The sequence below is a fragment of the Haliotis cracherodii genome, unplaced genomic scaffold (genome assembly GCF_022045235.1).
Source record: "Haliotis cracherodii isolate W230 unplaced genomic scaffold, xgHalCrac1.p SCAF_17, whole genome shotgun sequence".
Classification (NCBI taxonomy): Eukaryota; Metazoa; Mollusca; class Gastropoda; order Lepetellida; family Haliotidae; genus Haliotis; species Haliotis cracherodii.
The window spans coordinates 24,961,027-24,987,634 of NW_027266272.1; the positions used below are offsets into that span (position 1 = coordinate 24,961,027).

At 42.9% G+C, this 26,608-nt stretch overlaps 2 protein-coding genes across 2 annotated transcripts in view; one reads left to right on the plus strand and one right to left on the minus strand.

Annotated features, from left to right (window-relative positions):
• The first annotated feature begins 1,374 nt into the window (after positions 1-1,374).
• On the plus strand, positions 1,375-23,505 carry LOC139464997 (oxidoreductase NAD-binding domain-containing protein 1-like). Its single transcript, XM_071246657.1, has 4 exons — positions 1,375-1,470; positions 3,282-3,521; positions 5,164-5,260; positions 23,339-23,505. Exons 1-4 carry the CDS (start codon positions 1,375-1,377, stop codon positions 23,503-23,505), a joined length of 600 nt encoding a protein of 199 aa, XP_071102758.1.
• The window catches only part of LOC139464987 (uncharacterized), a 38,084-nt gene continuing 22,303 nt past the window's right edge, over positions 10,828-26,608 (minus strand). Inside the window, exon 6 of the mRNA XM_071246643.1 lies at positions 10,828-14,782. Coding sequence (XP_071102744.1) covers positions 11,199-14,782 — 3,584 coding nt within the window. The 3' untranslated portion in view covers positions 10,828-11,198. The remainder of the gene's footprint in view (positions 14,783-26,608) is intronic.

Here is a 26,608-nt window from a genome sequence, read left to right on the forward strand (position 1 = left end):
CCCTCAAGTGTATCCTCAATGATATAACCCACCCTCGTTAATTACATGCTGCTCTTTTCCAGCTTCACGGCTATGGAGCTGTGATAAAGAGTCCAAGTCATCACAAAGTAATTATAGGGTCCAATAAAAACAATGCGCCGCCAAACCTCATACATATTATCACTGAAAGTCGTACTACAGACGGTTAATGTCACATCACAATAAAAGCATTTCAATTGCAATAACATGTTCCAGGACCATGTATTCTCTTAACACCATCGGATTTAGAAGCAATGGTCGTATAAAACAAAACACATCTATTTGATCACAACAGTTTTCATGTTATTCCCACAAAATCACATAAAGAAAGGAGACATTAGGAAATACATGTGCATTATCATTTTTCGTCAGGATAACACAATTTTCTCTCCTTGTTACCACCTCCTTTGGTCAAAAGTTTGTTCCCCCTCTAATGAGTGTGTCACGCGTTGCACACGAGTGGCGGACGGGGTGCACACCCGTGTGCAACGCGTTGCACACGGGTATCACACGCGTGGCCAACCCGATGCACACTGGTTGCGTAACGCGTTGCCCATGCGTGTAAGGGGAATGAACTTCTAGGCAGTAGTGTATTTATAGAATGAAAAAAATTATTATGAACATGTAACCGTAAAGACCCATATCTTCTTAGTAAGTTTTTAACACTTTTAAATGCTCTGTTAATGAAATTGAACATTTAAAGAAATTATTATTTTACTCACTTATAAACCCCCTATCATGTTTGAAACGTAAAATGTGCGTTTATAATGTTATTTTAGTTAAGTTAACGAGAATAAAGAACAAAATGTCTATGTAATTTATATTGTTGGGTATCTTAGTTCTTGAGGAGCAAATCTGATATGTAACTCAGTGATCAAAGCCTAATGAAACCACAGTCGCGTCTTTGATTGTCATGACCGGTAACAGAACACTGTCATGTGCGAAATACTGAACATATACATTTTGAGATGGCACGAGGGATGTGGCTATTGACCCTGACTAGCTGTTTGATTGTTGCCTTAGGTGTTTGGTTTTTGACTTAGCTGTTTGATTGTTGCCTTAGGTGTTTGAATGTTGAATTAGCTGTTTGACTGTTGACTTCGCTGTTTGCCTGTTGACTTAGCTGTTTCCAAGTAGGGGGTTTCTCCTTGTGGTAGTCACCGGGTCGCTAACACTGTTTTGACCATGATATGGTGTTGTGTTCAGGGTGGATAGCCACATCCCTGGTGTAGATACAGTAGGGGGCTTCTCCATGTGGTCGTCACCGGATCGCTAACACTGTTTTGACCATGATATGGTGTTGTGTTCAGGGTGGATAGCCACATCCCTGGTGTAGATACAGTAGGGGGCTTCTCCATGTGGTCGTCACCGGGTCTGCTGCAGAGGGACAGGATGCTGCAACTGGCAGTCAAACGCAGCCCTCATCCACCTGCACACTGGGTGCATACAAAGGTCAGATTGTGCAGTTGACTCGTTCAATTGTGTGGAATGTTTGTTTCCTGGAATAATGCTGCACGCAGTAGTATTCCAGCTATATGACAACAATCTCTAAATAAATCTGGTCAAGAATTCTACTTATCTAAATCTAGAAATCTTTCAAGAATATTGCACTCAAATGGCGACTTGTGTGTGGTGGGGAGGGGGGCTTCTTGTACATTCAGGACTAATGCTGGTTCTATAGTGAGAGATACCATGCCACAGTTTAACATGGGTACCCCACTAAGACACAGTATATTGACTCCGAGCCGACCTGTTTTAGCTCTGTATGGCCGACCGCCAGGCAAGGTAACAACAAGTACCATATTTTAACTTCTTTTGGTATGACGCGGCCGGGAATCAAACCCCCGACCTTCCGCTCTCCGGGTGGACGCTCTATCACTAGACCACGGAGACGGTCATCGTTACTAAGTATCGTTATTACCTCGTGGGGACCCGAGTTAGAAAAGGACCACAGCGACCTATGCTTGTCGTACCCCACCCAGACACAGTCTGATTACACCGAGCTGACCGGTCCCTGTTTTATCCCCTTAATGCAGAGTGCCTAGGGTAACCACAAGTACCATATTTTTACATCTTTTGGAAACGCTTGTCCGGGGATCGAACCACCGACCTTCGGATATCTGAGCAGCCTGTCGTCAAAACAGTTAGAGTACACTTGCCCAAACTTGTGCATTGGCATCAGATCCTGTTGGTTTTTATGTTCGGCCAAGAACAAAAGAATCTGTTTCAGGTAGCATGGCCCCAACAGATTATTTATGTAAGGGTATTTAATAATGTTTGACATGTACATTCATGTTTATTCTGATGTCAGTGGCAGTGTATGTCCTATTTGTTGGTCCAGCGTCAGCACAGATAATATACAGAACATTTAATCTGACATTTGGGTCGCAAGTGAAACAGTGGGTTGGTCAGGTTACCTGAAACAAGTATTTTCGTTTTGGGCCTTAATAGAACAACACGTTTACCATGCCGACTAGGCAAAAAGGATGTTTTTCTAGATTTGGAACTAGTGACATAATTTGTCGATATATGAATTAAAAAACTAATACATAGCAGTAGAAGTTAACCTGAAATCTTACTGGCCTGGACAGGAATAACACATAAGAACACCAAAAATCAGCCTGAAATTCTAACAGTCTTCAGAATAACTCTATCATTATCTCGGTGGGACTAACTGGGTAGTACAAAAGTCAGCTGCTGATTAATCTTTGATCGAAGTGATCAGAAATTTTATCAGTGATGAACAGACATTGGCGGCGGCCATGAACTTTTTATATTTTGACTTCTGTTCTGAAATTACTCAATGGATTCATCTGAAATTTGTGTGGATGTGTGTTACTTCAAGGGGATTAAGTGTCTTCAAAACTGGAATTTCAATGGCTGCCAGATAGCCATTTTTCACTTGAGAACATAAGATCTTCTTCGCAAAAACTTAAAGAGCATGGGTCTTGAAACTTTGTGAGACGATCACCTTATGTTGTACTCAGTTCGGTTCAAGGCATCTTGATCGTAAATCAAATATGGCTGCCAATGGCCTTATTAAAAAGTGCAAAGCATTCTGAGTCATTGGTCATAAACATCTCCTCTTGATTGCACATTCTGATCAACATGATCCAATTTAATCATTAATGTACAGAGTCTGTCTTCAGCAATTACCAATCAGTATCAGTGTAATAAACTTCCATTGAACTAATTCTGTTTTCGGTCTGACATACCAAGATTTATTTATGCATCTACCGGTATGCTTGGCTCATGTTTACCAGTGCAAGGTGGGGGCTCAAGTGGACCTGCGTGTGGGTGGCGACTACTTCTATGACCCACAGCCAGGCGAGGAGCCTCCCACAAACCTGCTGCTGGTGGCGGGTGGGGTCGGGATCAACCCCCTCATGAGTATGCTGAGCCACGTTCATGATCTGCAGCAGACGGCGACAACACGCAGCATGTGCCCAAACAAGGTCATCCTCATGTTCAGTGCCAAAACCAAGGAGGAACTTTTGTTCAGGGTATGGTGACAGTTTGCATTTACATTCAGGTCTGGTTTTAAAGTTAGTACCGGTATTAAATTTTTTAAAATTGAAATTACTCTCACAGTTCAACTGAAAATAGAATGGGATTTAGTGTGCAATCTGTTTTTCCTCTATTAGACACCAGGGCCCACTTGCACAAAGCGATCTTAGCGCAAAGATGATCTTAACTCCCATACTTTAACACAGGCTTACAATAGTCTTAGCGCTAAGATCGTTTTGTGCACGTGGCCCCAGGGCATTTATTAATTTTGTGCAAGCCGTTGACCCGGCTTCTCTTTGAGGCCTGTTGTCTATTTTGTTTAAAGCTGGCACAGTGGCAACTCACTTCCTTGCCGAATCCAAACTTCTACAGTCATTCAAAGTGTACATTTGCAGAAAACTTTCAGTTGGATCTGTGGACTGCACTTCAGACTGCAGTCAAATAAATGTACAGATTGTTCCATCCTGTGTTCCAGGTGTAATTTCTACATAAGCAAACAGAACCTGGTGTGAAATGGGAATTAATTCAAGTTGTGTTTGATATGAAATGCCTTATCTTTGACGACTGAACATTTAGCCTATGATTTCTGTGTACACCACTTGATATTGACGATAGATAGACACATATCTTGTTTCATTATGCCTCAAAGTGAGATTGACCCATGAGAGCAGAACTACTGACACCACACGAGCCCGTATACTGTCATTAAAAATCTAAGATGGTTGTTACTCACCAAATATGAGACTGTATGCCAGTAACAGCCATCTTGGATTTTCACACATCCACCTCATATACTTCACATACAAATTCTGGTACATTGGTTATTCAACACTGTTTGTGTTTTTATATAATTAATTGTGATGTGCAAGGACAGACATTTTAAAAAAAAATCACATTCATGACTTTAGTTAATCCTTTCCATAAGGTTTGCCTGCTAAGGTGTGAAGAGTAGTCTCCCTTTGATCCTAAACTTAAGCGTTGTTGGTGTGAAGTTTTTAGTTTGACATGATATGTGCAATAAAAACACCAAATAGTGAAAGCATTTCGGCATAATAAATTTGTGGTGGTGTCTTTAGTTGCTGTACCTGGTGTCATATTAAGTGAGCAGAATAATATTGGGCGAGGCGCTAATAAAACAAAATGAAACAAATGACAGTCGGAGTTGCACAGTTAACACAAGACCAAGCCAGGAGAAGTGTCAGTATAGTGTGGGAGGAAAGCCTGAAGTGATGCAGGTCTTACTCCGCTGAAACCCACAAGCACAGGTATGGTGCTGACAAACCTAGAAACATAATCCGGGCGAACCGGGATTCGAACCCACATTCGTTGGTTTCTGGCGTGCCCTTGGGAAGCAACTCTGCACAGTGAATCTAGGTGACTGGGCCACCCGTGATTATTTAATGTGAAAGTTCCCCTGATAATGACTGATTAAACATCATGATCGTGTATCACTTTAAGGAAAATGCTATTGCTGTGGTAGTATGTGTGAAGTAATACAAATTGACCATTCAGCATTGAGACAGCTAAGTATGTTTAGTGAAATATATTTTGAGATCTTTTAATGATCCAGGTGTAAGGAACTTTTCTTGATAGTTCAGATTTCTGATATCCAGTACTGACACTTGATTTGTTTTTCAGAAAAGAATTGAGGAATTATGCAATATGAAGTCAAACAACATGTCATCAATGTATTTCATCACAGAGGAGACAGCTGGGAAAGGAGACAACTTTGTTAGTAAGTTCGCTTTGTCTGTTAACATGGTTGACACGGTTAAGATAATATTAAAGACTGTTTATCTCTTGAGTAACTGGGTCATCCCTTGAGTAACTGGGTCATCCCTTGAGTAACTGGGCCATCACTTGAGTAACTGGGCCATCCCTTGAGTAACTGGGTCATCCATTGAGTATCTGGGCCATCCCTTGAGTAACTGGACCATCCCTTCAGTAACTGGGCCATCCCTTCAGTAAATGGGTCGTCCATTGAGTAACTGGACCATCCCTTGAGTAACTGGGCCAAACCTTCAGTAACTGGGCCATCCCTTGAGTAACTGGACCATCCCTTGAGTAACTGGGCGACCCCTTGAGTAACTGGGCCAAACCTTCAGTAACTGGGCCATCCCTAGAGTACCTGGGTCATCCCTTGAGTAACTGGGCCATCCCTTGAGTAACTGGGTCATCCCTTGAGTAACTGGGCCATCCCTTGAGTAACTGGGTCATCCCTTGAGTAACTGGGTCGTCCCTTGAGTAACTGGGCCAAACCTTCAGCAACTGGGCCATCCCTAGAGTACCTGGGTCATCCCTTGAGTAACTGGGCCATCCCTTGAGTAACTGGGTCGTCCCTTGAGTAACTGGGCCATCCCTTGAGTAACTGGGCCATCCCTAGAGTAACTGGGCCATCCCTAGAGTAACTGGGCCATCCCATGAGTAACTGGGTCATCCCTTGAGTAACTGGGTCGTCCCTTGAGTAACTGGGCCAAACCTTCAGCAACTGGGCCATCCCTAGAGTAACTGGGCCATCCCATGAGTAACTGGGTCGTCCATTGATTAACAGGTCATCCCTTGAGTCACTAGGCCATCCCTTGAGTAACTGGGCAATCCCTTGAGTAACTGGGCCTTCCCTTGAGTAACTGGACAATCCCTTGAGTAACTGGGCCATCCCTTGAGTAACTGGGCCTTCCCTTGAGTAAATGGGCCATCCCTTGAGTAACTGGGTCGTCCCTTGAGTAACTGGGCCATCCCTTGACTAACTTGGCCATCCCCTGAGTAACTGGACCATGCCTAGAATCACTGGGCCCACCCTTGAGTAGCTGGACCGTCCCTTGATTAATTGGGCCATCCCTTAAGTAACTGGGCCATCCAATGACTTTACTGGGCCCAGCCTTGAGTAACTGGACCACCCCTTGAGTCACTAGGCCATCCCTTGAGTCACTGGGGCATCCCTTGATTTTACTGGGCCCACCCCTGAGTATCTGGACCATCCTTTGAGTTACTTGGTCATTCCTTGAGTAACTGGGCCATCCTTTAACTGGGCCAACCTTGAGTAACTGGGTCGTCCCTTCAGTAATTGGGTCATCCCTCGAGTAACTGGGCCATCCCTTGATTAACTGGGTCGTCCATTAATTAATGGGCCATCCCTTGAGTTACTAGGCCATCCCTTGAGTAACTGGGTCATCCCTTGAGTAACTAGGTCATCCCATGACTTTACTGGGCCCAGCCTTGAGTAACTGGACCACCCCTTGAGTCACTAGGCCATCCCTTGAGTCACTGGGCCATCCCTAGAGTCACTGGGCCATCCCTTGAGTCACTGGGCCATCCCTTGAGTAACTGGGCCATCACATGATTTTACTGGGCCCAACCTTGAGTTACTGGGCGCACCCTTGAGTAACTGGGCCATCCCTTGACTAACTTGGTCATCCCTTGAGTAACTGGGCCATCCCTTGAGTAACTGGGTCGTCCCTTGAGTAACTGGGCCATCCCTTGAGTAACTGGGCCATCCCTAGAGTAACTGGGCCATCCCTAGAGTAACTGGGCCATCCCATGAGTAACTGGGTCGTCCCTTGAGTAACTGGGGCAAACCTTCAGCAACTGGGCCATCCCTAGAGTAACTGGGCCATCCCATGAGTAACTGGGTCGTCCATTGATTAACAGGTCATCCCTTGAGTCACTAGGCCATCCCTTGAGTAACTGGGCAATCCCTTGAGTAACTGGGCCTTCCCTTGAGTAACTGGACAATCCCTTGAGTAACTGGGCAATCCCTTGAGTAACTGGGCCTTCCCTTGAGTAAATGGGCCATCCCTTGAGTAACTGGGTCGTCCCTTGAGTAACTGGGCCATCCCTTGACTAACTTGGCCATCCCCTGAGTAACTGGACCATGCCTAGAATCACTGGGCCCACCCTTGAGTAGCTGGACCGTCCCTTGATTAATTGGGCCATCCCTTAAGTAACTGGGCCATCCAATGACTTTACTGGGCCCAGCCTTGAGTAACTGGACCACCCCTTGAGTCACTAGGCCATCCCTTGAGTCACTGGGCCATCCTTTGAGTCACTGGGCCATCCCTTGAGTCACTGGGGCATCCCTTGATTTTACTGGGCCCACCCCTGAGTATCTGGACCATCCCTTGAGATACTTGGTCATTCCTTGAGTAACTGGGCCATCCTTTAACTGGGCCAACCTTGAGTAACTGGGTCGTCCCTTCAGTAATTGGGTCATCCCTCGAGTAACTGGGCCATCCCTTGATTAACTGGGTCGTCCATTAATTAATGGGCCATCCCTTGAGTCACTAGGCCATCCCTTGAGTAACTGGGTCATCCCTTGAGTAACTAGGTCACCCCATGACTTTACTGGGCCCAGCCTTGAGTAACTGGACCACCCCTTGAGTCACTAGGCCATCCCTTGAGTCACTGGGCCCAACCTTGAGTTACTGGGCGCACCCTTGAGTAACTGGGCCATCCCTTGACTAACTTGGTCATCCCTTGAGTAACTGGGCCATCCCTTGAGTACCTGGACCGTCGCTTGATTAACCGGGCCATCCCTTTAACTGGGCAATCCCTTGAGTAGCTGGGTCATCCCATGATTTTACTGGGCCCACCCTGAGTATCTTGAGTTACCTTGAGTTACTTGGTCACCCCTTGAGTAACAGGTTCATCCCTTTAACTGGGCCCACCCTTGACTAACTGAACCATCCCTTTATTAACTGGGCCATCCCTTTATTAACTGGGCCATCCCTTGATTAACTGGGCCATCCCTTGAGTCACTAGGCCATCCCTTGATTAACTGGGCCATCCCTTGATTAACTGGGCCATCCCTTGAGTCACTAGGCCATCCCTTGATTAACTGGGCCATCCCTTGAGTCACTAGGCCATCCCTTGATTAACTGGGCCATCCCTTGAGTAGTAGGGTCATCCCTTGATTAACTGGGCCATCCCTTGAGTAGCTGGGTCATCCCATGATTTTACTGGGCCCACCCCTGGTTATGTGGACCATCTCCTGAGCTACTTGGTCATCCCTTGAGTAACTGGGCCATCCCTTGAGTACCTGGACCATCGCTTGATTAACTGGACCATCCCTTGATTAACTGGGCCATCCCTTTAACTGGGCCCACCCTTGAGTAACTGGGCCAAGCCTTGAGTAACACAGTCAATCCTCGAGGAATTGTATACTTTATTTCATAGAAATACAACCCTGAATAACAATATCAGATCAAAAACAAAACCTCAGGTGTTTTCAAGGGGGGTAACATCTGTTTTTTGTTTTTGATACAAAGTTCCCTTTCCATAAAAAAGTCTATGTATTTGTAGATAAGTAATTAAAGAAGAGATTGGTGTACAGGTGTTCAACCTATTTAATGATTTGTAACCAGTCAGGATGAGGAAGTGTGCTGTAGATCCTACCGCACACATTAGCAAACCTTTTTCACAGTACTTTCCATAGCCCATAGTAGCGGTCCTACTAAATAGCATAAAGGGGCCTCCGCAAGAAATCTCTTAATTGTTTCATATTAGCTTTAAATGCAGGTTAAGTAGGACTTCTTTCAATATCAATACTGAGTTTGTTCCAGGTATTGAGGGAACCAGTGTTAAATGTTCTTTTGATAGATGATGTTCCTTTTCTCAAATTATAACTGGATTTGTCGGATACATTTGTTGGGAGTCAGTCAGATATATATGATGACCATTGATTATTAATTATCTTATTAATTATAATATGTAATGATGACCTTAACATACGTCTGAAATTACCATAAGATCTGCATTGTTGCACTGCATTATGGGCTGTCAGACGTCTGATGAAACCTCCCAGACAAATGCGGTCATTTCCAGATCCTCTTGGACGTTAAATACTATAATTCCCTGGTAGAAAAATAGAATAACTGATATTAATCGATGAACAGAAGAGGGGATATGGTAACCAGCGCTGACATGATTAGGACTCGGAAGGCCACATTGGATACCTGTATGTTATCTGACGTGGAAGGAAAGATGGGTGGCACTTGACAGTTGTGTCCCTTTGCAAGTCAAGCATCGAGCTCCTCATAGCGATAGCCTGTTCGCGAGCTCTCCATACTATCTCCGCTACCAGTCAAAGCTCCCCACTGTGATAGGTGGCTACAACCATGCTTGGAGTTGAACTTGCAGCTGACCCGACCATTATGTTTACAAACAAGTGACGTAACCCCGAATACTCTTACCCCTGCTAGAATCTAGAACCAATCTGATCAAACAAACAAAAAGGTAAATTCATTTGGTTGGTTAGTTTGTTGTTTAACGCCGCACTCAGCAATATTCCAGCTAAATGGCGGAGGTCTGTAAATAATTGTGTCTGGAACAGACAATCCAGTGATTAATGGTCAGTTTTGAATCTTTTCAAAATTCACTATGATGGCATTCCCAAAGACATACAAAAGTATAACCATTGCTACAATTGGGCGTCGAGGGCAAATTTCAAGATTCTTGCAATGGCCACGCCCACACTGTTATCAGGAATGTTACCGGGAGTGTAACGAAGGTTTCGCTCACTGAGGAGGAACTTGGTCAAGCCTGATCCCGGCCACCAATTTCTCACTTCTTCAGTCCAAGATGGATAGTGAAATAAAGAGGAATGATGAAATGACACGAAAATAACCTTTACTATTTACAAATCTAGTAGACCGCCTCCGTGGGCTAGTGGTAGAGCGTCCGCCCAGAGAGTGGAAGGTCCGGGGTTCCATCCCATATGCGTCATATCAAAAGACGTAAAAAGATGGTACTTGTTGTTACCCTGTCTGGCACTCGGCACAAAGGGGCTAAAACAAAGACTGGTCGGCTCGGAGTTAGTATACTGTGTCTGAGTGGAGCATTCATGTTAAACTGCAGCATGGTATCACAGTGAGCTATCACTATAAATCGGCATCAGTCCCGACTAGTACGCTCGCTCGCACGCACGCACCCACATCGCTATACAAGTGCAACATTCTGGGATGTGACTTTAAACCCAATTTCAGCACCTGCAAATCTAGTAAATATTGTGACACCATCAGTTCACCAATCGTCAGTGATTGCTGATGAATGTAACTAAATAAGGTAACAAGTTACGGCATTTCATTATTTTACGTAACTGTCGGCTCGTGAAGAATGCTGATTCAGCAGATACTTGTATGTTCTCCTCACTGAAGGAGGTAGGTGTCCAAGCAAGCTAAATCTGTCTATAAATGTGCTTGTAGGTTTAAGTTTATTCTGGATTTGAAAGAAAAACTAGCAAAACCATCAACCTTCAAGGATGATTGAATTTTATTACAAACTGAGCCAAAATTTACAATCACAATTTCTCTAGAGCAAAATTAGGACATGTCTACAATGCTAGCTGTCTGGCAATACATGAATGGTCAGTGTTAGCTCTTCATATCAGAAAAAGATGGGAAGTTTGTAAAATCATCATTTCAATGATATTCCTGTCTTTTGGAGACGAAAAGCTCCACCTCACTCTCATATTATATATTCAGATTAAATAATGGGGAAAATAATTTTCTCTCAGAGAAAATTTGAGAAAACTGACTTAACTGTTAATATGGTGCCTCAGCAATGTCGCTCACCTCCATATGTAGGCAACAGGTTCAAATGTTGACAGCCACATAAGAAATACTGTTGAAATATATACAGCATAAATACAAAATAAGCACAATGTATTGACTAAATGTTTACAGTGTTTCCAAGTCTGCAAGAATGAATGTTCTACAGTAGAACATAGTTGCATAATGTTTAACTGTTTGAAGATACTTGGCTAGTGTAGGATGTCCTCCCATCTGAGCTACACATTCAATGTCCTCATTACTGTCTGTTAGAAGTGTGAGGTCAGCTTTATGCTGCACAAGGAGGTCAACAACATCTTGATGTCCATGGAATACAGCTTTCATCACAGGTGTGTATCCTTGACTCCCTCTGCTGTTGATGTTAGATGGAGACAGGACATGTTGTACTATAGCAGTGTTCCCACCACGACAGGCAAGATGAAGTAAACTGTCACCAGATGTATCCACCAGTGTGAGGTCAGCTTGGTTGGACACTAGGAGGTCAAACACACTTTGATGTCCACTGACAGCTGCCTGCATGACTGCTGTCCATCCATGTCTGCCTCTACTATTGATGTTAGAAGGTGTTAGGACATGTTGTACTATAGCAGTGTTCCCACCCTGACAGGCAAGATGAAGTAAACTGTCACCAGATGTAGACACCAGTGTGAGGTCAGCTTGGTTGGACACTAGGAGGTCAAACACACTTTGATGTCCACTGACAGCTGCCTGCATCACTGCTGTCCATCCATACTCCCCTCTGCTGTTGATGTTAGATGGAGACAGGACATGTTGTACTATTGCAGTGTTTCCACCACGACAGGCAAGATGAAGTAAACTGTCACCAGATGTATCCACCAGTGTGAGGTCAGCTTGGTTGGACACGAGGAGGTCAAACACACTTTGATGTCCACTGACAGCTGCCATCATTGCTGCTGTCCATCCATGCATCCCTTTACTGTTGATGTTAGATGGAGACAGGACATGTTGTACTATAGCAGTGTTCCCACCACGACAGGCAAGATGAAGTAAACTGTCACCAGATGTAGACACCAGTGTGAGGTCAGCTTGGTTGGACACTAGGAGGTCAAACACACTTTGATGTCCACTGACAGCTGCCTGCATCACTGCTGTCCATCCATACTCCCCTCTGCTGTTGATGTTAGATGGAGACAGGACATGTTGTACTATTGCAGTGTTTCCACCACGACAGGCAAGATGAAGTAAACTGTCACCAGATGTAGACACCAGTGTGAGGTCAGCTTGGTTGGACACTAGGAGGTCAAACACACTTTGATGTCCACTGACAGCTGCCTGCATCACTGCTGTCCATCCATACTCCCCTCTGCTGTTGATGTTAGATGGAGACAGGACATGTTGTACTATTGCAGTGTTTCCACCACGACAGGCAAGATGAAGTAAACTGTCACCAGATGTAGACACCAGTGTGAGGTCAGCTTGGTTGGACACTAGGAGGTCAAACACACTTTGATGTCCACTGACAGCTGCCTGCATCACTGCTGTCCATCCATACTCCCCTCTGCTGTTGATGTTAGATGGAGACAGGACATGTTGTACTATTGCAGTGTTTCCACCACGACAGGCAAGATGAAGTAAACTGTCACCAGATGTATCCACCAGTGTGAGGTCAGCTTGGTTGGACACTAGGAGGTCAAACACACTTTGATGTCCACTGACAGCTGCCTGCATCACTGCTGTCCATCCATACTCCCCTCTGCTGTTGATGTTAGATGGAGACAGGACATGTTGTACTATTGCAGTGTTTCCACCACGACAGGCAAGATGAAGTAAACTGTCACCAGATGTAGACACCAGTGTGAGGTCAGCTTGGTTGGACACTAGGAGGTCAAACACACTTTGATGTCCACTGACAGCTGCCATCATTGCTGCTGTCCATCCATGCATCCCTTTACTGTTGATGTTAGATGGAGACAGGACATGTTGTACTATAGCAGTGTTCCCACCACGACAGGCATGATGAAGTAAACTGTCACCATCTGTATCCACCAGTGTGAGGTCAGCTTGGTTGGACACTAGGAGGTCAAACACACTTTGATGTCCACTGACAGCTGCCATCATTGCTGCTGTCCATCCATGCATCCCTTTACTGTTGATGTTAGATGGAGACAGGACATGTTGTACTATTGCAGTGTTTCCACCACGACAGGCAAGATGAAGTAAACTGTCACCAGATGTAGACACCAGTGTGAGGTCAGCTTGGTTGGACACTAGGAGGTCAAACACACTTTGATGTCCACTGACAGCTGCCATCATTGCTGCTGTCCATCCATGCATCCCTTTACTGTTGATGTTAGATGGAGACAGGACATGTTGTACTATAGCAGTGTTCCCACCACGACAGGCATGATGAAGTAAACTGTCACCAGATGTATCCACCAGTGTGAGGTCAGCTTGGTTGGACACTAGGAGGTCAAACACACTTTGATGTCCACTGACAGCTGCCATCATTGCTGCTGTCCATCCATGCATCCCTTTACTGTTGATGTTAGATGGAGACAGGACATGTTGTACTATAGCAGTGTTCCCACCACGACAGGCAAGATGAAGTAAACTGTCACCATCTGTATCCACCAGTGTGAGGTCAGCTTGGTTGGACACTAGGAGGTCAAACACACTTTGATGTCCACTGACAGCTGCCATCATTGCTGCTGTCCATCCATGCATCCCTTTACTGTTGATGTTAGATGGAGACAGGACATGTTGTACTATAGCAGTGTTCCCACCACGACAGGCATGATGAAGTAAACTGTCACCATCTGTATCCACCAGTGTGAGGTCAGCTTGGTTGGACACTAGGAGGTCAAACACACTTTGATGTCCATTGACAGCCGCCTGCATCACTGCTGTCCATCCATACTCCCCTCTGCTGTTGATGTTAGATGGAGACAGGATATGTTGTACTATAGCAGTGTTCCCACCACGACAGGCAAGATGAAGTAAACTGTCACCAGATATATCCACCAGTGTGAGGTCAGCTTGGTTGGACACTAGGTCAAACACACTTTGATGTCCACTGACAGCTGCCTGCATCACTGCTGTCCATCCATACTCCCCTCTGCTGTTGATGTTAGATGGAGACAGGACATGTTGTACTATAGCAGTGTTCCCACCACGACAGGCATGATGAAGTAAACTGTCACCAGATGTATCCACCAGTGTGAGGTCAGCTTGGTTGGACACTAGGAGGTCAAACACACTTTGATGTCCACTGACAGCTGCCTGCATCACTGCTGTCCATCCATACTCCCCTCTGCTGTTGGTGTTAGATGGAGACAGGACATGTTGTACTATAGCAGTGTTCCCACCCTGACAGGCATGATGAAGTAAACTGTCACCAGATGTATCCACCAGTGTGAGGTCAGCTTGGTTGGACACTAGGAGGTCAAACACACTTTGATGTCCATTGACAGCTGCCATCATTACTGCTGTCCATCCATGCATCCCTCTGCTGTTGATGTTAGATGGAGACAGGACATGTTGTACTATTGCAGTGTCTCCACCACGACAGGCAAGATGAAGTAAACTGTCACCAGATGTAGACACCAGTGTGAGGTCAGCTTGGTTGGACACTAGGAGGTCAAACACACTTTGATGTCCACTGACAGCTGCCTGCATCACTGCTGTCCATCCATACTCCCCTCTGCTGTTGATGTTAGAAGGTGTCAGGACATGTTGTACTATAGCAGTGTTCCCACCACGACAGGCAAGATGAATAATTCCGCTGCCATGTTTATCTTTCACATTCAAGTTTGATGTTGTCTGCAGTAACTTAAAACATCCCTCTGTTCCCCTGTGTGCTGCAACCATGACAGGGGTCCTGCCATTCACATCAAGTGAGTTTATAACATTATTCCCAGGTTTCCTGGTTAACAGGACTTTCAGGGTTTTTTCCATTCCTGATTTACAGACAAGATGGAAGATGGTTTGCATGTTTTTGTTACTTGTGTTGATATCAGCGCCTTCCTGTAGCAGATACACTAGTATGTCAGAGCTGCCACTTTCAGCAGCTACCAACAAAAGTCTGTTCATTGTCAACTGATGGTCATGTTTCTCACTCCTGCTGAACAGCCATTTCAATGCTGTCACGTTGTTGCTTCGTGCACATCCTTCCATTGCCTCACTGATTTCTCCTTGAGTGAACTCTTCTCCAGCTGTGTGTTCTATATCTGTAATTAGACGTGCATTATGTCCAAGAACTGCCCAGTACAGAAAACATTGTCCTTTCTCTTTCTTGTGAAACCAAAGATGTTTTGTCCGATCACAATGAAGTTTCTTGAGCAGCTTGAAAACTGTGGCGTCTTGTTTGAGAATTGGATGTGTCACTGATTTAGAAAAACGTCCTTGTTTAATAGACTGTGTAAACCTTGTGGTAAGTAGGTCATCATAATTCTCTGAGACATATATCAAATGGAGATGATCATCAACTTTGGTTTCTTCAACCTTATCACCTTGTACCCTTTCAAACAGAAAGTCATCACTGCAGTGCTTCAAAACAAAGATAGGACTGATATTATACAAGGCACAGGCACAAGCATCATAGATTGAAGAATGAGCAAAGCCAACAGTGTCTCCTCTTGTGAAGAATGTACCTCTCAAACCTTTAGCTGCTTTGTACATGCCTGAACGTGTAGCTTTAGACATCATCTGTAAAACAGTTTTGACCAGGCTGTCCATTTCCTTATCCTCACATTTACTGTCTAACTTGCTCAGGTCCAATTTGTCTTCACACAGTAGCATCAGAACCAGAATGGCCGATCGGTCATTTCTCTCTTCAAGCAAATGCTTTAGCTCTAACCTGAGATAAAACAGTGGTTCCTTGAAAAATGATTTTGCATTTTTGTAGAAAGATGAAAATTCAAAACAAAGTTTACAAATAAGAGGGAATCCAAAGATATTTGAACAGATTTCCAGCTCACTGTAATCAGGTATATGTTGCATGGAGCAGTCACCAAGAGCTTTCCTATGTCGTTCAAATATTGTCTTTTTCTCTTTGTCAGAAAGCCAGTATTTATCTTGTGTGGTTAAATCCATTACAGTTTGACCTTTGAACAGTTTGAAACCCTCGTACTGCAGTTTTGCAAGTCCATCATGGAAGTTGTATGACTTTGATGTGAAGACAACACGAATATCTTTTGTTTGAAATTCTGGTTGACTCTGCACTTTCTTTCTGGATTTACCAACAGCATCACTGCTTTCATGCATTTCTGACTGCAGCTTTTCCGCACTCCGCTTTTGTTCCAAATGGAGGAGAAGGTTGTTTAGAAAGGTTTTCACCTGTGATGTATTCGCAGATAACCCAACAGTACCAAACATGTCATCTACTATGAGGAATACTCTGGGGTGGCTACTAAGACACTGGTCTAAGTCAAACTTCTCAATGTTGTCCATAAACACGACCTCGTAGCCTTTGTCTCTGTACTGTGAACCTAACACCAGAGCCATCGTTGTCTTGCCTTCTCCCGAAGCCCCGCAGATGGTCACATGTCCAAATGCCTTCAATTTTCGTTTCATGTCTTTGTAGGGTTCAGTTGGAAGAAAAATCTTCATCGCTTCGTCTGTGCGCAAATCAAGGGTACCTGTGGAGGAATGAAAACTATTAACCATCCCAGCAAATACTTGGAATTAAAATTAAACTACAAAATATTTGCTAACTAAATCTTCTTGTGTTAATTATCAGGGGGAACAATTCATCTGGATCATACATCACACAGATGTGTTCCTGACTCAGTGTACACAACTATATTCATATTTTATAGCCCTCCTCATTTAGTCTTGTTGATAATGGCAATGTTTGCCATTTTGCCAGTTTCAACCCTCTTCAACAAATTCAACCAAATTTAAATCTTAACTTTTACTCTGATACAATACCTCTCTGTGTTAAGCTCTTACGCCACCTCCATAGGAGGTCACATCATCAGAAAATAAGCACTGATCTGTCATTGTCAATACTTCAGGAGTTAGCATACACTACTCCATCACCCATCAGTACATGAGGGTGGCATTTGGGATTGATGATCGGCACGATCTGCTCCCTGAGAATGGTAAGAGTCTTGCACAAGATCTAGTAGACTACTGACCCTTCAGGGGCGGTCGGGTAGCCTAGTGGTTAAAGCGTTCGCTCGTCACGCCGAAGACCCGGGTTCGATTCCTGACATGGGTACAATGTGTGAAACCCATTTCTGGTGTCCTCCCGCCGTGATATTGCTGGAATATTGCTAAAAGCGGCGTAAAACCAAACTCACTCATTCACTGACCCTTCAGCCATGAACGCTCACCTCTCCCAAGTGTTCCTTGTCTGGCCTGTCCAGTGATGATGTTCAAAGTATTGGCCACCTGGGAGCCCCCTGAAAGACGGTTACCTGTCAACACCAATAATGAGGAATCATTGGTAACCATGGAAACCAACATTTGAATTGATCAGATAATTTCTTTACACGTTGAATAACATCATTTAATATTTTAGCAGTGCTTTCGCTTTCTTTAGATTATAATCTTATCCCAGCAATAACAATTGCTGATGACCAATACATATAAATGATGAATCAAGTTAATAAGCTACACATGAAGTTCAGCAGATAAGTAATTCTTGAATCATCTTCAACAGGTAATAGCCAAGTTCATTATTACCCGAATGAGAGAAGGGGAGAGAGAGAGATGGGGGTAATTAAATTTGATCAAGAAATAATAAATGGTCTTTGAGTTATGCTCCGGAAATAAACCCTGGCCTCATCTATCTGAACCTACACTCAATTTATTGTGATGGAAACCAAACTAAGAAATTTAAAAAATTCCTAAATGGTAAAAGGAACCAGTCCAAGGTTAGATACTGTGCAACGTTTGATTAAGAACGATTGAACAGTCTTTCACAAACAGGCAGACAGAAGGGATTCCAATATACCGCTACCACTTCATGGCGAGGATGACAAGTACGGAATACGTAGTTCTTGCATAAATTTATGTATAATTCTCATCTTGCCTTGAAGATTAGAAACAGCTACTTTATCAACGTTTCTAGCAGATACCACCACACAGTGTGCCTCCTGAACCAGATTGAAGCCACATGACAATCATTACACACCACCATGTAATGTGCCTCTACAACCTCATTCCTGACTGAAGCACCTTGACAATCATTACACACCTCCACACAATGTGCCTCCACAACCTCATACCAAATTGAAGCACCTTGACAATCATTACACACCTCCACGCTATGTGCCTCTACAACCTCATACCAGATTGAAGCACCTTGACAATCATTACACACCACCACACAATGTGCCTCTACAACCTCATACCAGACTGAAGCACATTGACCATCATTACACACCACCACGTAATGTGCCTCCACAACCTCATACCAGATTAAAGCACCTTGACATCCATTACACACCACAATGTAATGTGCCTCTACAACCTCATACCAGATTGATGCACCTTGACAATCATTACACACCACCACACAATGTGCCTCTACAACCTCATACCAGACTGAAGCACCTTGACTGACATTACACACCACCATGTAATGTGCCTCTACAACCTCATACCAGATTGAAGCACCTTGACAATCATTACACACCACCAAGTAATGTGCCCAAGATTGCACCTTAACAATCATTGCACACCTCTAAACATATCCAGACATATACCAAGACGTTCCGTTTGATGTAACGTGCCTCCACAACCTCATACAAGATAGAAGCACCTTGACAATCATTACACACCTCCAAGCATATCTGGACATCATTACATACAGTGTGTGTGTGCGTACATGTGTGTTACATGAGTCTACTTTATTTTTCCTGTATTTTTAAGAGATGGAGCTAATTCAGTTGCTGGGTAAATTATTTTTAAAATGACAAACAGGGTGACATGGAGGGCAACAGTGACACCCACCTGAACCTATTCTGGTGACAAGGTCAAGCTCAAGGTCCTCCTCCGTCTCAGCTGAACCTGCCGTTAACAGGTGACCTCCAGGTTCGTCTGAACTGACCACGCTGTTGCCAGAGTCATCCTCTGCTGTGAGGTACTCCTCATCTGAACTTGCTATGTCAACATCAGAAACAGCCAAGTGTCCTTGAGGCTTGGAAGTGTCCATGTGACCTTTAGCCTGCTCTCCGGAAGTTGCCATGTGACCTTCAGACTGCTCACCAGAAGTTGCCATTTGACCTTCACACTGCTCACCAGAAGTGGCCATGTGACCTTCAGACTGCTCACCAGAAGTTGCCATTACCAGATGGTGTCCACAGTCTTCATCTGTACTGGCCATCACAGTTCTCTTCACATCGCCATGCACTATCTGTGAAAATGGAGCGGAATCTAATCAAGCTGTGACAATAAGTGAAGCCAGTCCGACATCATTGTGTCATGGGTACTGTAGCTCACCAGCTGTATATCGGGATTGCAGGTCATTATTTCAGTATCCCATTTGGGTTTTCATGGTTAAAACTTTACTTACAACACACTTTTTATAATGTCCTCTGATTTGAGCAGAGATTTCTTTGATTAGGAAAAGGGTTTTGTTGTTTATATTTACAAAAACATTGGTATTTTTCATTCTCACAATGCATCCTCCTATCTCATTTATGAACACTGTCCATGATATAACAAGAGTACCACACGTTCAGAACCTTCTTCTTTGATGTAACATTTGAGGAGGTTCCAAAGAATTTGTGATAACTTCTTTGAAATGACCTCCTAATTTGTTTAATATGCTGACAAAAGAATAATGACTGCTATGTCATATTCCAAAGTCCTATTTCTCTGGTGTCTACAGACACCCAGAAATATTCACAGTAACTGTCCAAAAAAGTAAAGACTATCTGTAAAAAAAATTCATCCCACGTCAAACCAAGAATCTTTTTTTTAAATATAACGTAACCTAATATAATTGGTTGATTTACATTAGTTTTTTTTCTGGTATTATTATTGCATGTCTACCAAAGATAAATTCCAGATGAAGCCTTCTCATATAGTAATTATTGTGCATGCAAGGGTTCAGCTGTCTGTCTTGGGATTGCCGAGGGTCAAAATTCATTCATGGTTGTGAAACATACTTGCCAAAGTTCAGCTCCCTCAGTTTTGGAAGTGATGAGTTTAACTGGGCCAAAAATACATTTGAAAGGACATGGTCATAACGTAAGACCATCTCCTTGGTCTAGAGGTAGAGCGTCAGTGGTTCGATCCCTGGCTGTATCCTACCAAAAGACATTAAAAGAAAGCACTTGTTACTCGGCCCGACACGGTAAGGGGCTAAAACAAGGACTGGACAGCTTGGGTCAGTATATTGTTTCTGAGTGGTGTATTCATGTTAAACTGCGGATTGGTATCTCAGAGGGTTAGCACTATAAAGCATTAGTCCGGAGTAGTAAAACCACACGCACATGCACATACATGCACACGCTCACAATTTGGGACATGACGTTAAACACCATTTCACCTCACCTCAAAACATGAAGGTTAATCAAGGTCAAAATGTACAATATCAGAAAAACAGAACTTTTGAGTGTCTTGGAAGCCACATCTAAAATTGGATTTCGACGTCTTGAACATAGAGGGATGTCATCAAGCTTAAGCTCAATCAGTGTCACACCAGAGAAGATATTCAGGAAGCACAACAGACAAGGACAAACAGACTGACCTCAAAATGGCGGCCGTGCTCAAAGTTCGATGAACATTTTTGTGAGCACTTTATAGGACTGAGACACAATAGCTTGTATGATTCATGCAAAGTTTCAGATTCATAGGTTGGGCAGTGTAACGACAGATGGACCAACGGCGGCACAACGCTCACAAAATGAACTCAACATCCACAGACACTGTCTGAAATCTGCTTGAACATTTCTGTATGCACATGCTTCACTCCGGACGTTTTGTCTGCATGCCTACGTGTCTGTTACACAGACTCCGAATACAGTGTACATATTACCAGCTGATAATATAATTTTATACTAAATATACTCACGGAACACGACGTCGCGGAATACGTGGCAAGTCTTCAGCATCTTGAGATGTGGGAGACTGGTACTTGAAACCGCATCCTGATTGGTCTACCTGTACTTCCGTTGCAGTGCGCGGTAGAGCGAATCCTACTTTCGCTTTCACTTTCAGCATCTTGCTCGATATACAGCAACAAGAAGTTCCTGACCCGTCCTAAATATGATACCATCATATTAATTGTCCTTCTCTTACTGCCATTTAAAGTATTTTAGTGAGTTCATTTTTTCTAAACTGGCTTTTTGCTCGCTGTTCTCAAAGAAAACTGAAAAACGGGAATACCCAAGCTATTAATAGCTTCGTCCCGCAGTGTATAGTAATAGTTAATTCCATTGGTTGTTATTACAGATACAACTGGTTCCCTTGGTATGCTACGCTGGCGCTACACGATGCCAATATAGTGTGATATAAGAGACGGGGCCCAGCTTACACTATGTAGCGCCAGCGCGGCATACCCAGGGAACCAGGCTGTTTCATCTTACTGAATGAAGAGATGGAACCCAGCTTCTGGCCAACACTCCACATTGACTGGTTCCCGTTCGTTCCTGCACGGACCGAAATTATATAGGCACGTAGTTACTGAGAAGACAAATATCGAGAAACCAAACTAACACGATCAGTAAACGAAAATTGCCAAAACGCTTCGCCCCATTTTCCACAAACCTGTTTCCATGTTTTAATCTGTGCCGCATAATCAGCTCATGAAACAGGGACTCGTTTGCGAAATTCATGCTTATTCATTGTCCAAACGACCTGTGAGGCGGATTCGATATTCGATTTATTGATACTAGTATCTAAAGTCATTAAGTGATATCAATATGTAGGGAGGAAATAGTAAAATGGCGCCCATAGCTAACAATCATTGTTGCCTAGGGAGTTTGTGGAAACAAGGTTTGTGTCTGATTTGTTGTCTCGCGGAAATAAATATTTTGCCAATAACTGTTGAATTCTAAAACTTGTTGCAGTGTATCCATATATTTGTATTTTGTTATAAAGTATTGTACATACACAATTATATGCACCGTCGTAGGTACACGTAGATAAAGTTAGTTCTAGAGAATGTAACATCGAACATGTCGTTCGTTTACATTCACTTTCTATACCATAAGCACGGCCTTTAGAGAAACGTTCTATTTGTCGATACATAATATTGATCTACAGTCCACTTTTGGTAGGGATATTTGTATATTTCCATTATACATGTACACAAAACTCATTCTCATAATAATCATTGTTGCCTAAGGATTTTGTGTGAACAAAACACATTTTGTTCGTGAATTTGTGTCTGGCGGAAATTATGTAGATTTTTTTATTTATTTTTATTGTACATGAGATATAGACAATCATATGATTCGATTCCCAACATGGGCAGAAAATGTGAAGCCCATTTCTGGTGTCCCCCGTCGTGATATTGCTAGAATATTGCTAAAAGCGACGTAAAATCATACACACTCACTGATTCCCCATTGGTCCTGTTGTCAGTGACGTACAAGTCACATCTTCAAAGCCTTAAACATTTGTTAGAACCACTTTAACAGCAAGTGGGAAACCTTACTGACAGTTGCTGCAGATTTGAGATGAGCAGGTCTACAGATACATCCATGCTAAAAGACCAATATTCCAGATGCCAAAACAACCATAATAGTTAATGTTGTGATTCATTCTAAAACTTAATAAATACATTTTGAACAAAGCCAGTAAGTGTACATCATATATATGATATTTCTTATCTTCCAGCAGTAGGCTAGTGTTATCCTATTATTACAAGCAGATTCTATTTTTGACTTAACATAATGGGGACGGTCTGGGTAGCCAAATGTTTAAAGCGTTCACTCGTCACGTCGAAGACCCTGGTTCGATTTCCTACATGGGTACAATGTGTGAAGCCCATTTCTGGTGTCCACCGAAATAATACAATGACAATATACTGCTGGAATGTTGCTAAAAGCGGCATAAAATCAAACTCACTGTCTAAGAATATGTTGTTTGTGGGTTTCAATCCCAGAATCCCCCTGATTATTACCCATGATTCAACAGCATTGTCACGGGTTTAACCTTAGTGGAAACATCTACGACAGTGTCAGTTGCTGCCTAGCCGTCCTTCTCCATAAAACAGGCGGAGGGGTGGGGTGGGGATGTTGGGGGTCAAAACAAATCTGATGTCTTCAAAAGTTTAATATAAAGGGATGTCAGAGAAAATTATGTATGTTTTATCTTTATTCTCACAGACAGTCGAATCAAAGAGCAGCACATACAAGAAGTGACGGACAGGTTGAAACCAGGGAAGGTGGAGTGCTACCTGTGTGGTCCATCCCCCATGATAGCAAGTATAGAAACAATGCTTAAGGCTTGTGGCATCACTGAACCCAGCATTCACTACGAGAGATGGTGGTAGATGCTCTGGGATTGTATATTGGAGGAGTATCGTGGCATTATGGAATTCCTATGGTATGTTTTATGAAGTTTTAAGCACATATCAGTTGTGCCCTTGACAAATGTAGTGATAATTCCAATTAAGTGTTGCTGTATTTGTCAAAGGAATTTCCATGAAGCCCTCAAAAACCTGAATAAAATCTGTGATCACTGAGCAGTCTCAAGTTTTATTGATTTACAATTTCAGGTTTTCAGGTAACTGTAGTACTGTTCCCTTGATAATTCAGGGCTGAACTGGTCCCTGTACTGCATGCTTGTGGTAAGAGTAACTACGAAATCATTGCTTTACTGCTCTGCTATTACTATCGGACATCTAGTGGTCGCTGACACATACCGTAGCTACGATTCACGCCTTCATAAGCTTCTTCTTCAGTAGATGTTGAATTGGCACCGTCCTTCACAAGCTCCGTCACTGTACCTTACAGAATATCATTTGACCTTATACCCCCTTGTTCCCGAACCACTTACCTTCAAGTACACCCAGTATTTCAACTGAAAATGAATTTTGTCAAAAGGACTGCACCTATCAAAACAAAGGGGTCGAGTTTACTGTTGGGGCAATGTGTCTAAAATTCTTAACCTCGACAGACAGCAAACTCACAAAACTCAACTCCCATTTATGCTGTTTATGCTGTTTGCTAAGGCAAATGGTCAAATACTAAAACATAGTTATGCATACAGTAAACTACGGTTATAACGAACTCAAGGGACCACTAATTTTTTTTCGTAATAACCGTAGTTCGTTATAAGCATACATAAAGCATATATGCAACAAATGGATACCAGTTCGTTATAAGGGTGTTCGTTATAAAGGTAGTTTTCTGTACTTACATTTGCATGAAAATCCTTTCCTACTGCAACAGGAATAATAGTAGATTATATGTGGATACAGAATACCCCCCACCACCTCCCATGAGGTGTCTATGACGTCATTGACCTATGACCTGGCCTTGACCTCTGAACTCATTTGATATCTGTGAGGTCACACTATTGTCCTAGGTCAACAGTGAGTTGAATAGGTATTGTCCTTAGGTCAACAGGGAGTTGAATAGGTATTGTAGTCAATCGCACCTCTGTCAATAAGGTATTGAGACCGAATTGAACAGCTATTATAGGGGAGTTGACAGAATAACTCATTAATATGCAAATGTATGCATGACGTCACAGGTCAATTTGGTTAATAAAGGGTCAACTGACCAGATGCAACCATGCAATTAATTACTTGACCATTCGTTAACCGTAGAACACGGGATAGTAATGAATGTCCCTATATGGAAATGTTACTACGACCACGGTTGGGTTGGGTCTTGACGTAGAATGGAATGTCATTGTGAGTACATTTTGGTGCGAGAACATTTGGTGAACATTTGAACCTTTTGCATTGAAGACATTTCTCTATGCACATTCTGTGGGGGGCCATGTGTGGTAGGATTTAAAAACCCATGAACAGGTTAATGTTGAAAGATCTCCCAGATATTCAATTACGTCAATAAAGGGTTAACTGATCGGATGCAATCATACAATTAATTACTTGACCAATCGTTAAACGTAGAACAACACGTGTCTAAAAACAAGATGGCAGACGTTGCCATGCACGCTCACGGGCGTCACGTGACCTCGGTCAGACTTAATTTTTTCTGATACGGACTATACTAGACTCCGTCCGACAAGTTAAACGCTTGACTGCACCCTATACCATGGCCAGCCACCCATCTGTAGATGATATAGTCCGTTCTACATAGAGTATACATTTGTAAACACATCCAACTAAGCCTTATCTTTCTTTTTTTCCCCGAGGAATTAGACACAGCATAATTTTGAAGTACAATGGGAAACGGCGTAGTGTACCAACTTATTATTTTAATAAATTGAACCTTGATACTTTTGTACTGTGTTTCTTTTCTACAGAGCTGAAGGTTGAGTCACGTGATTTATGAATGAGTGAGTGAGTGAGTGAGTTGAGTTTAACGCCGCTTTTAACAGTATTCCAGTTATATCACGGCGTGTCAGCTTAATGTGGGAGGAAAGCCCAGAGTGATGCAGGTCTCAGATGTTTACCACTTCGGTGAAACCCACGAGCACGGGTATGGTGCTGACAAACCTAGAAACATAATCGGGGCGAACCGGGATTCGAACCCACAATCATAGGTTTCAGGTGTGCCCAAGGGATGCAACTCTGCACAGCGAATCGCGGCGCCTTAGACGACTGGGCCACCCGTGCCCCCGATTTATGAATGAGATGCCATTCTCCATATAAGGAAAATCATACTATGAACAGGGCGAAAGGTCCCTTTTGAGGCAAAGCAGGCGTAAAAAGTCATATCATCCAAAAATATCTCCCACGCGAGATATCCCTTGTGTGAGATCAAGCGATACCTCCTTGGAGATATCACCACACAATGATGTCATTTGATTGTAGCAATATCTCCTGAGGTGTCAAATTGGCTTTGACACCTCAAGATGATAAAAGGTACTTGTTGGCAGATGGGATCGAATCTCGACCCTATGGGTTTGTAACTTCTAAGAAAGTATGACAAGTGCCTAAGCAACAATGGTTACATCATCACGAAATGAAAACCTCGTGATCCTTGAAATGTGAAAGGTATTTTTGTATTTTGTGTTTGGTTGTTTTTTAAATCATTAATTGTGAAAAAAAAATTTGTGAAGTTCATAAAAGATATTATTTCTTAAAAACGTAAGCTAAGTTCTTTTTTTATGATAGAAACATCAACTTGTATGAAGCAAACTGAAAAAATAAGTTTTTGTTTGATAGAAAAAAAATTCAACAAGAAAATAAAACTTGCATGAAAAAAATTAATAACAAAGTAAATTTGTTTTGCGTGAGTGAAAAAACACATTCGTGCATCAAAAAATAAATAATGTGTAAATTGATATATGACAGAATTTTTTTTATTAACAAAGTATTTTTTTCTTTTGCATGATAGACAAATAAAACTTACATAAGAAGAAAAAATAACATGCTTTGTTTTCTATTCACAAAATTAGTGGGGGGACAAATAAATTTGAATACAATTCAACCCATAGATATATGACATGGGAAAGGG

What these genes read in the sequence shown, in the direction of transcription:
- LOC139464997 (XM_071246657.1), top strand. Translation starts at nt 1,375, where the DNA reads ATGTGGTCGTCACCGGGTCTGCTGCAGAGGGACAGGATGCTGCAACTG. An exon ending in CACACTGGGTGCATACAAAG is followed by an intron (nt 1,471 to 3,281) that starts GTCAGATTGTGC and finishes CATGTTTACCAG; the next exon opens with TGCAAGGTGGGGGCTCAAGT. An exon ending in AGGAGGAACTTTTGTTCAGG is followed by an intron (nt 3,522 to 5,163) that starts GTATGGTGACAG and finishes TTTGTTTTTCAG; the next exon opens with AAAAGAATTGAGGAATTATG.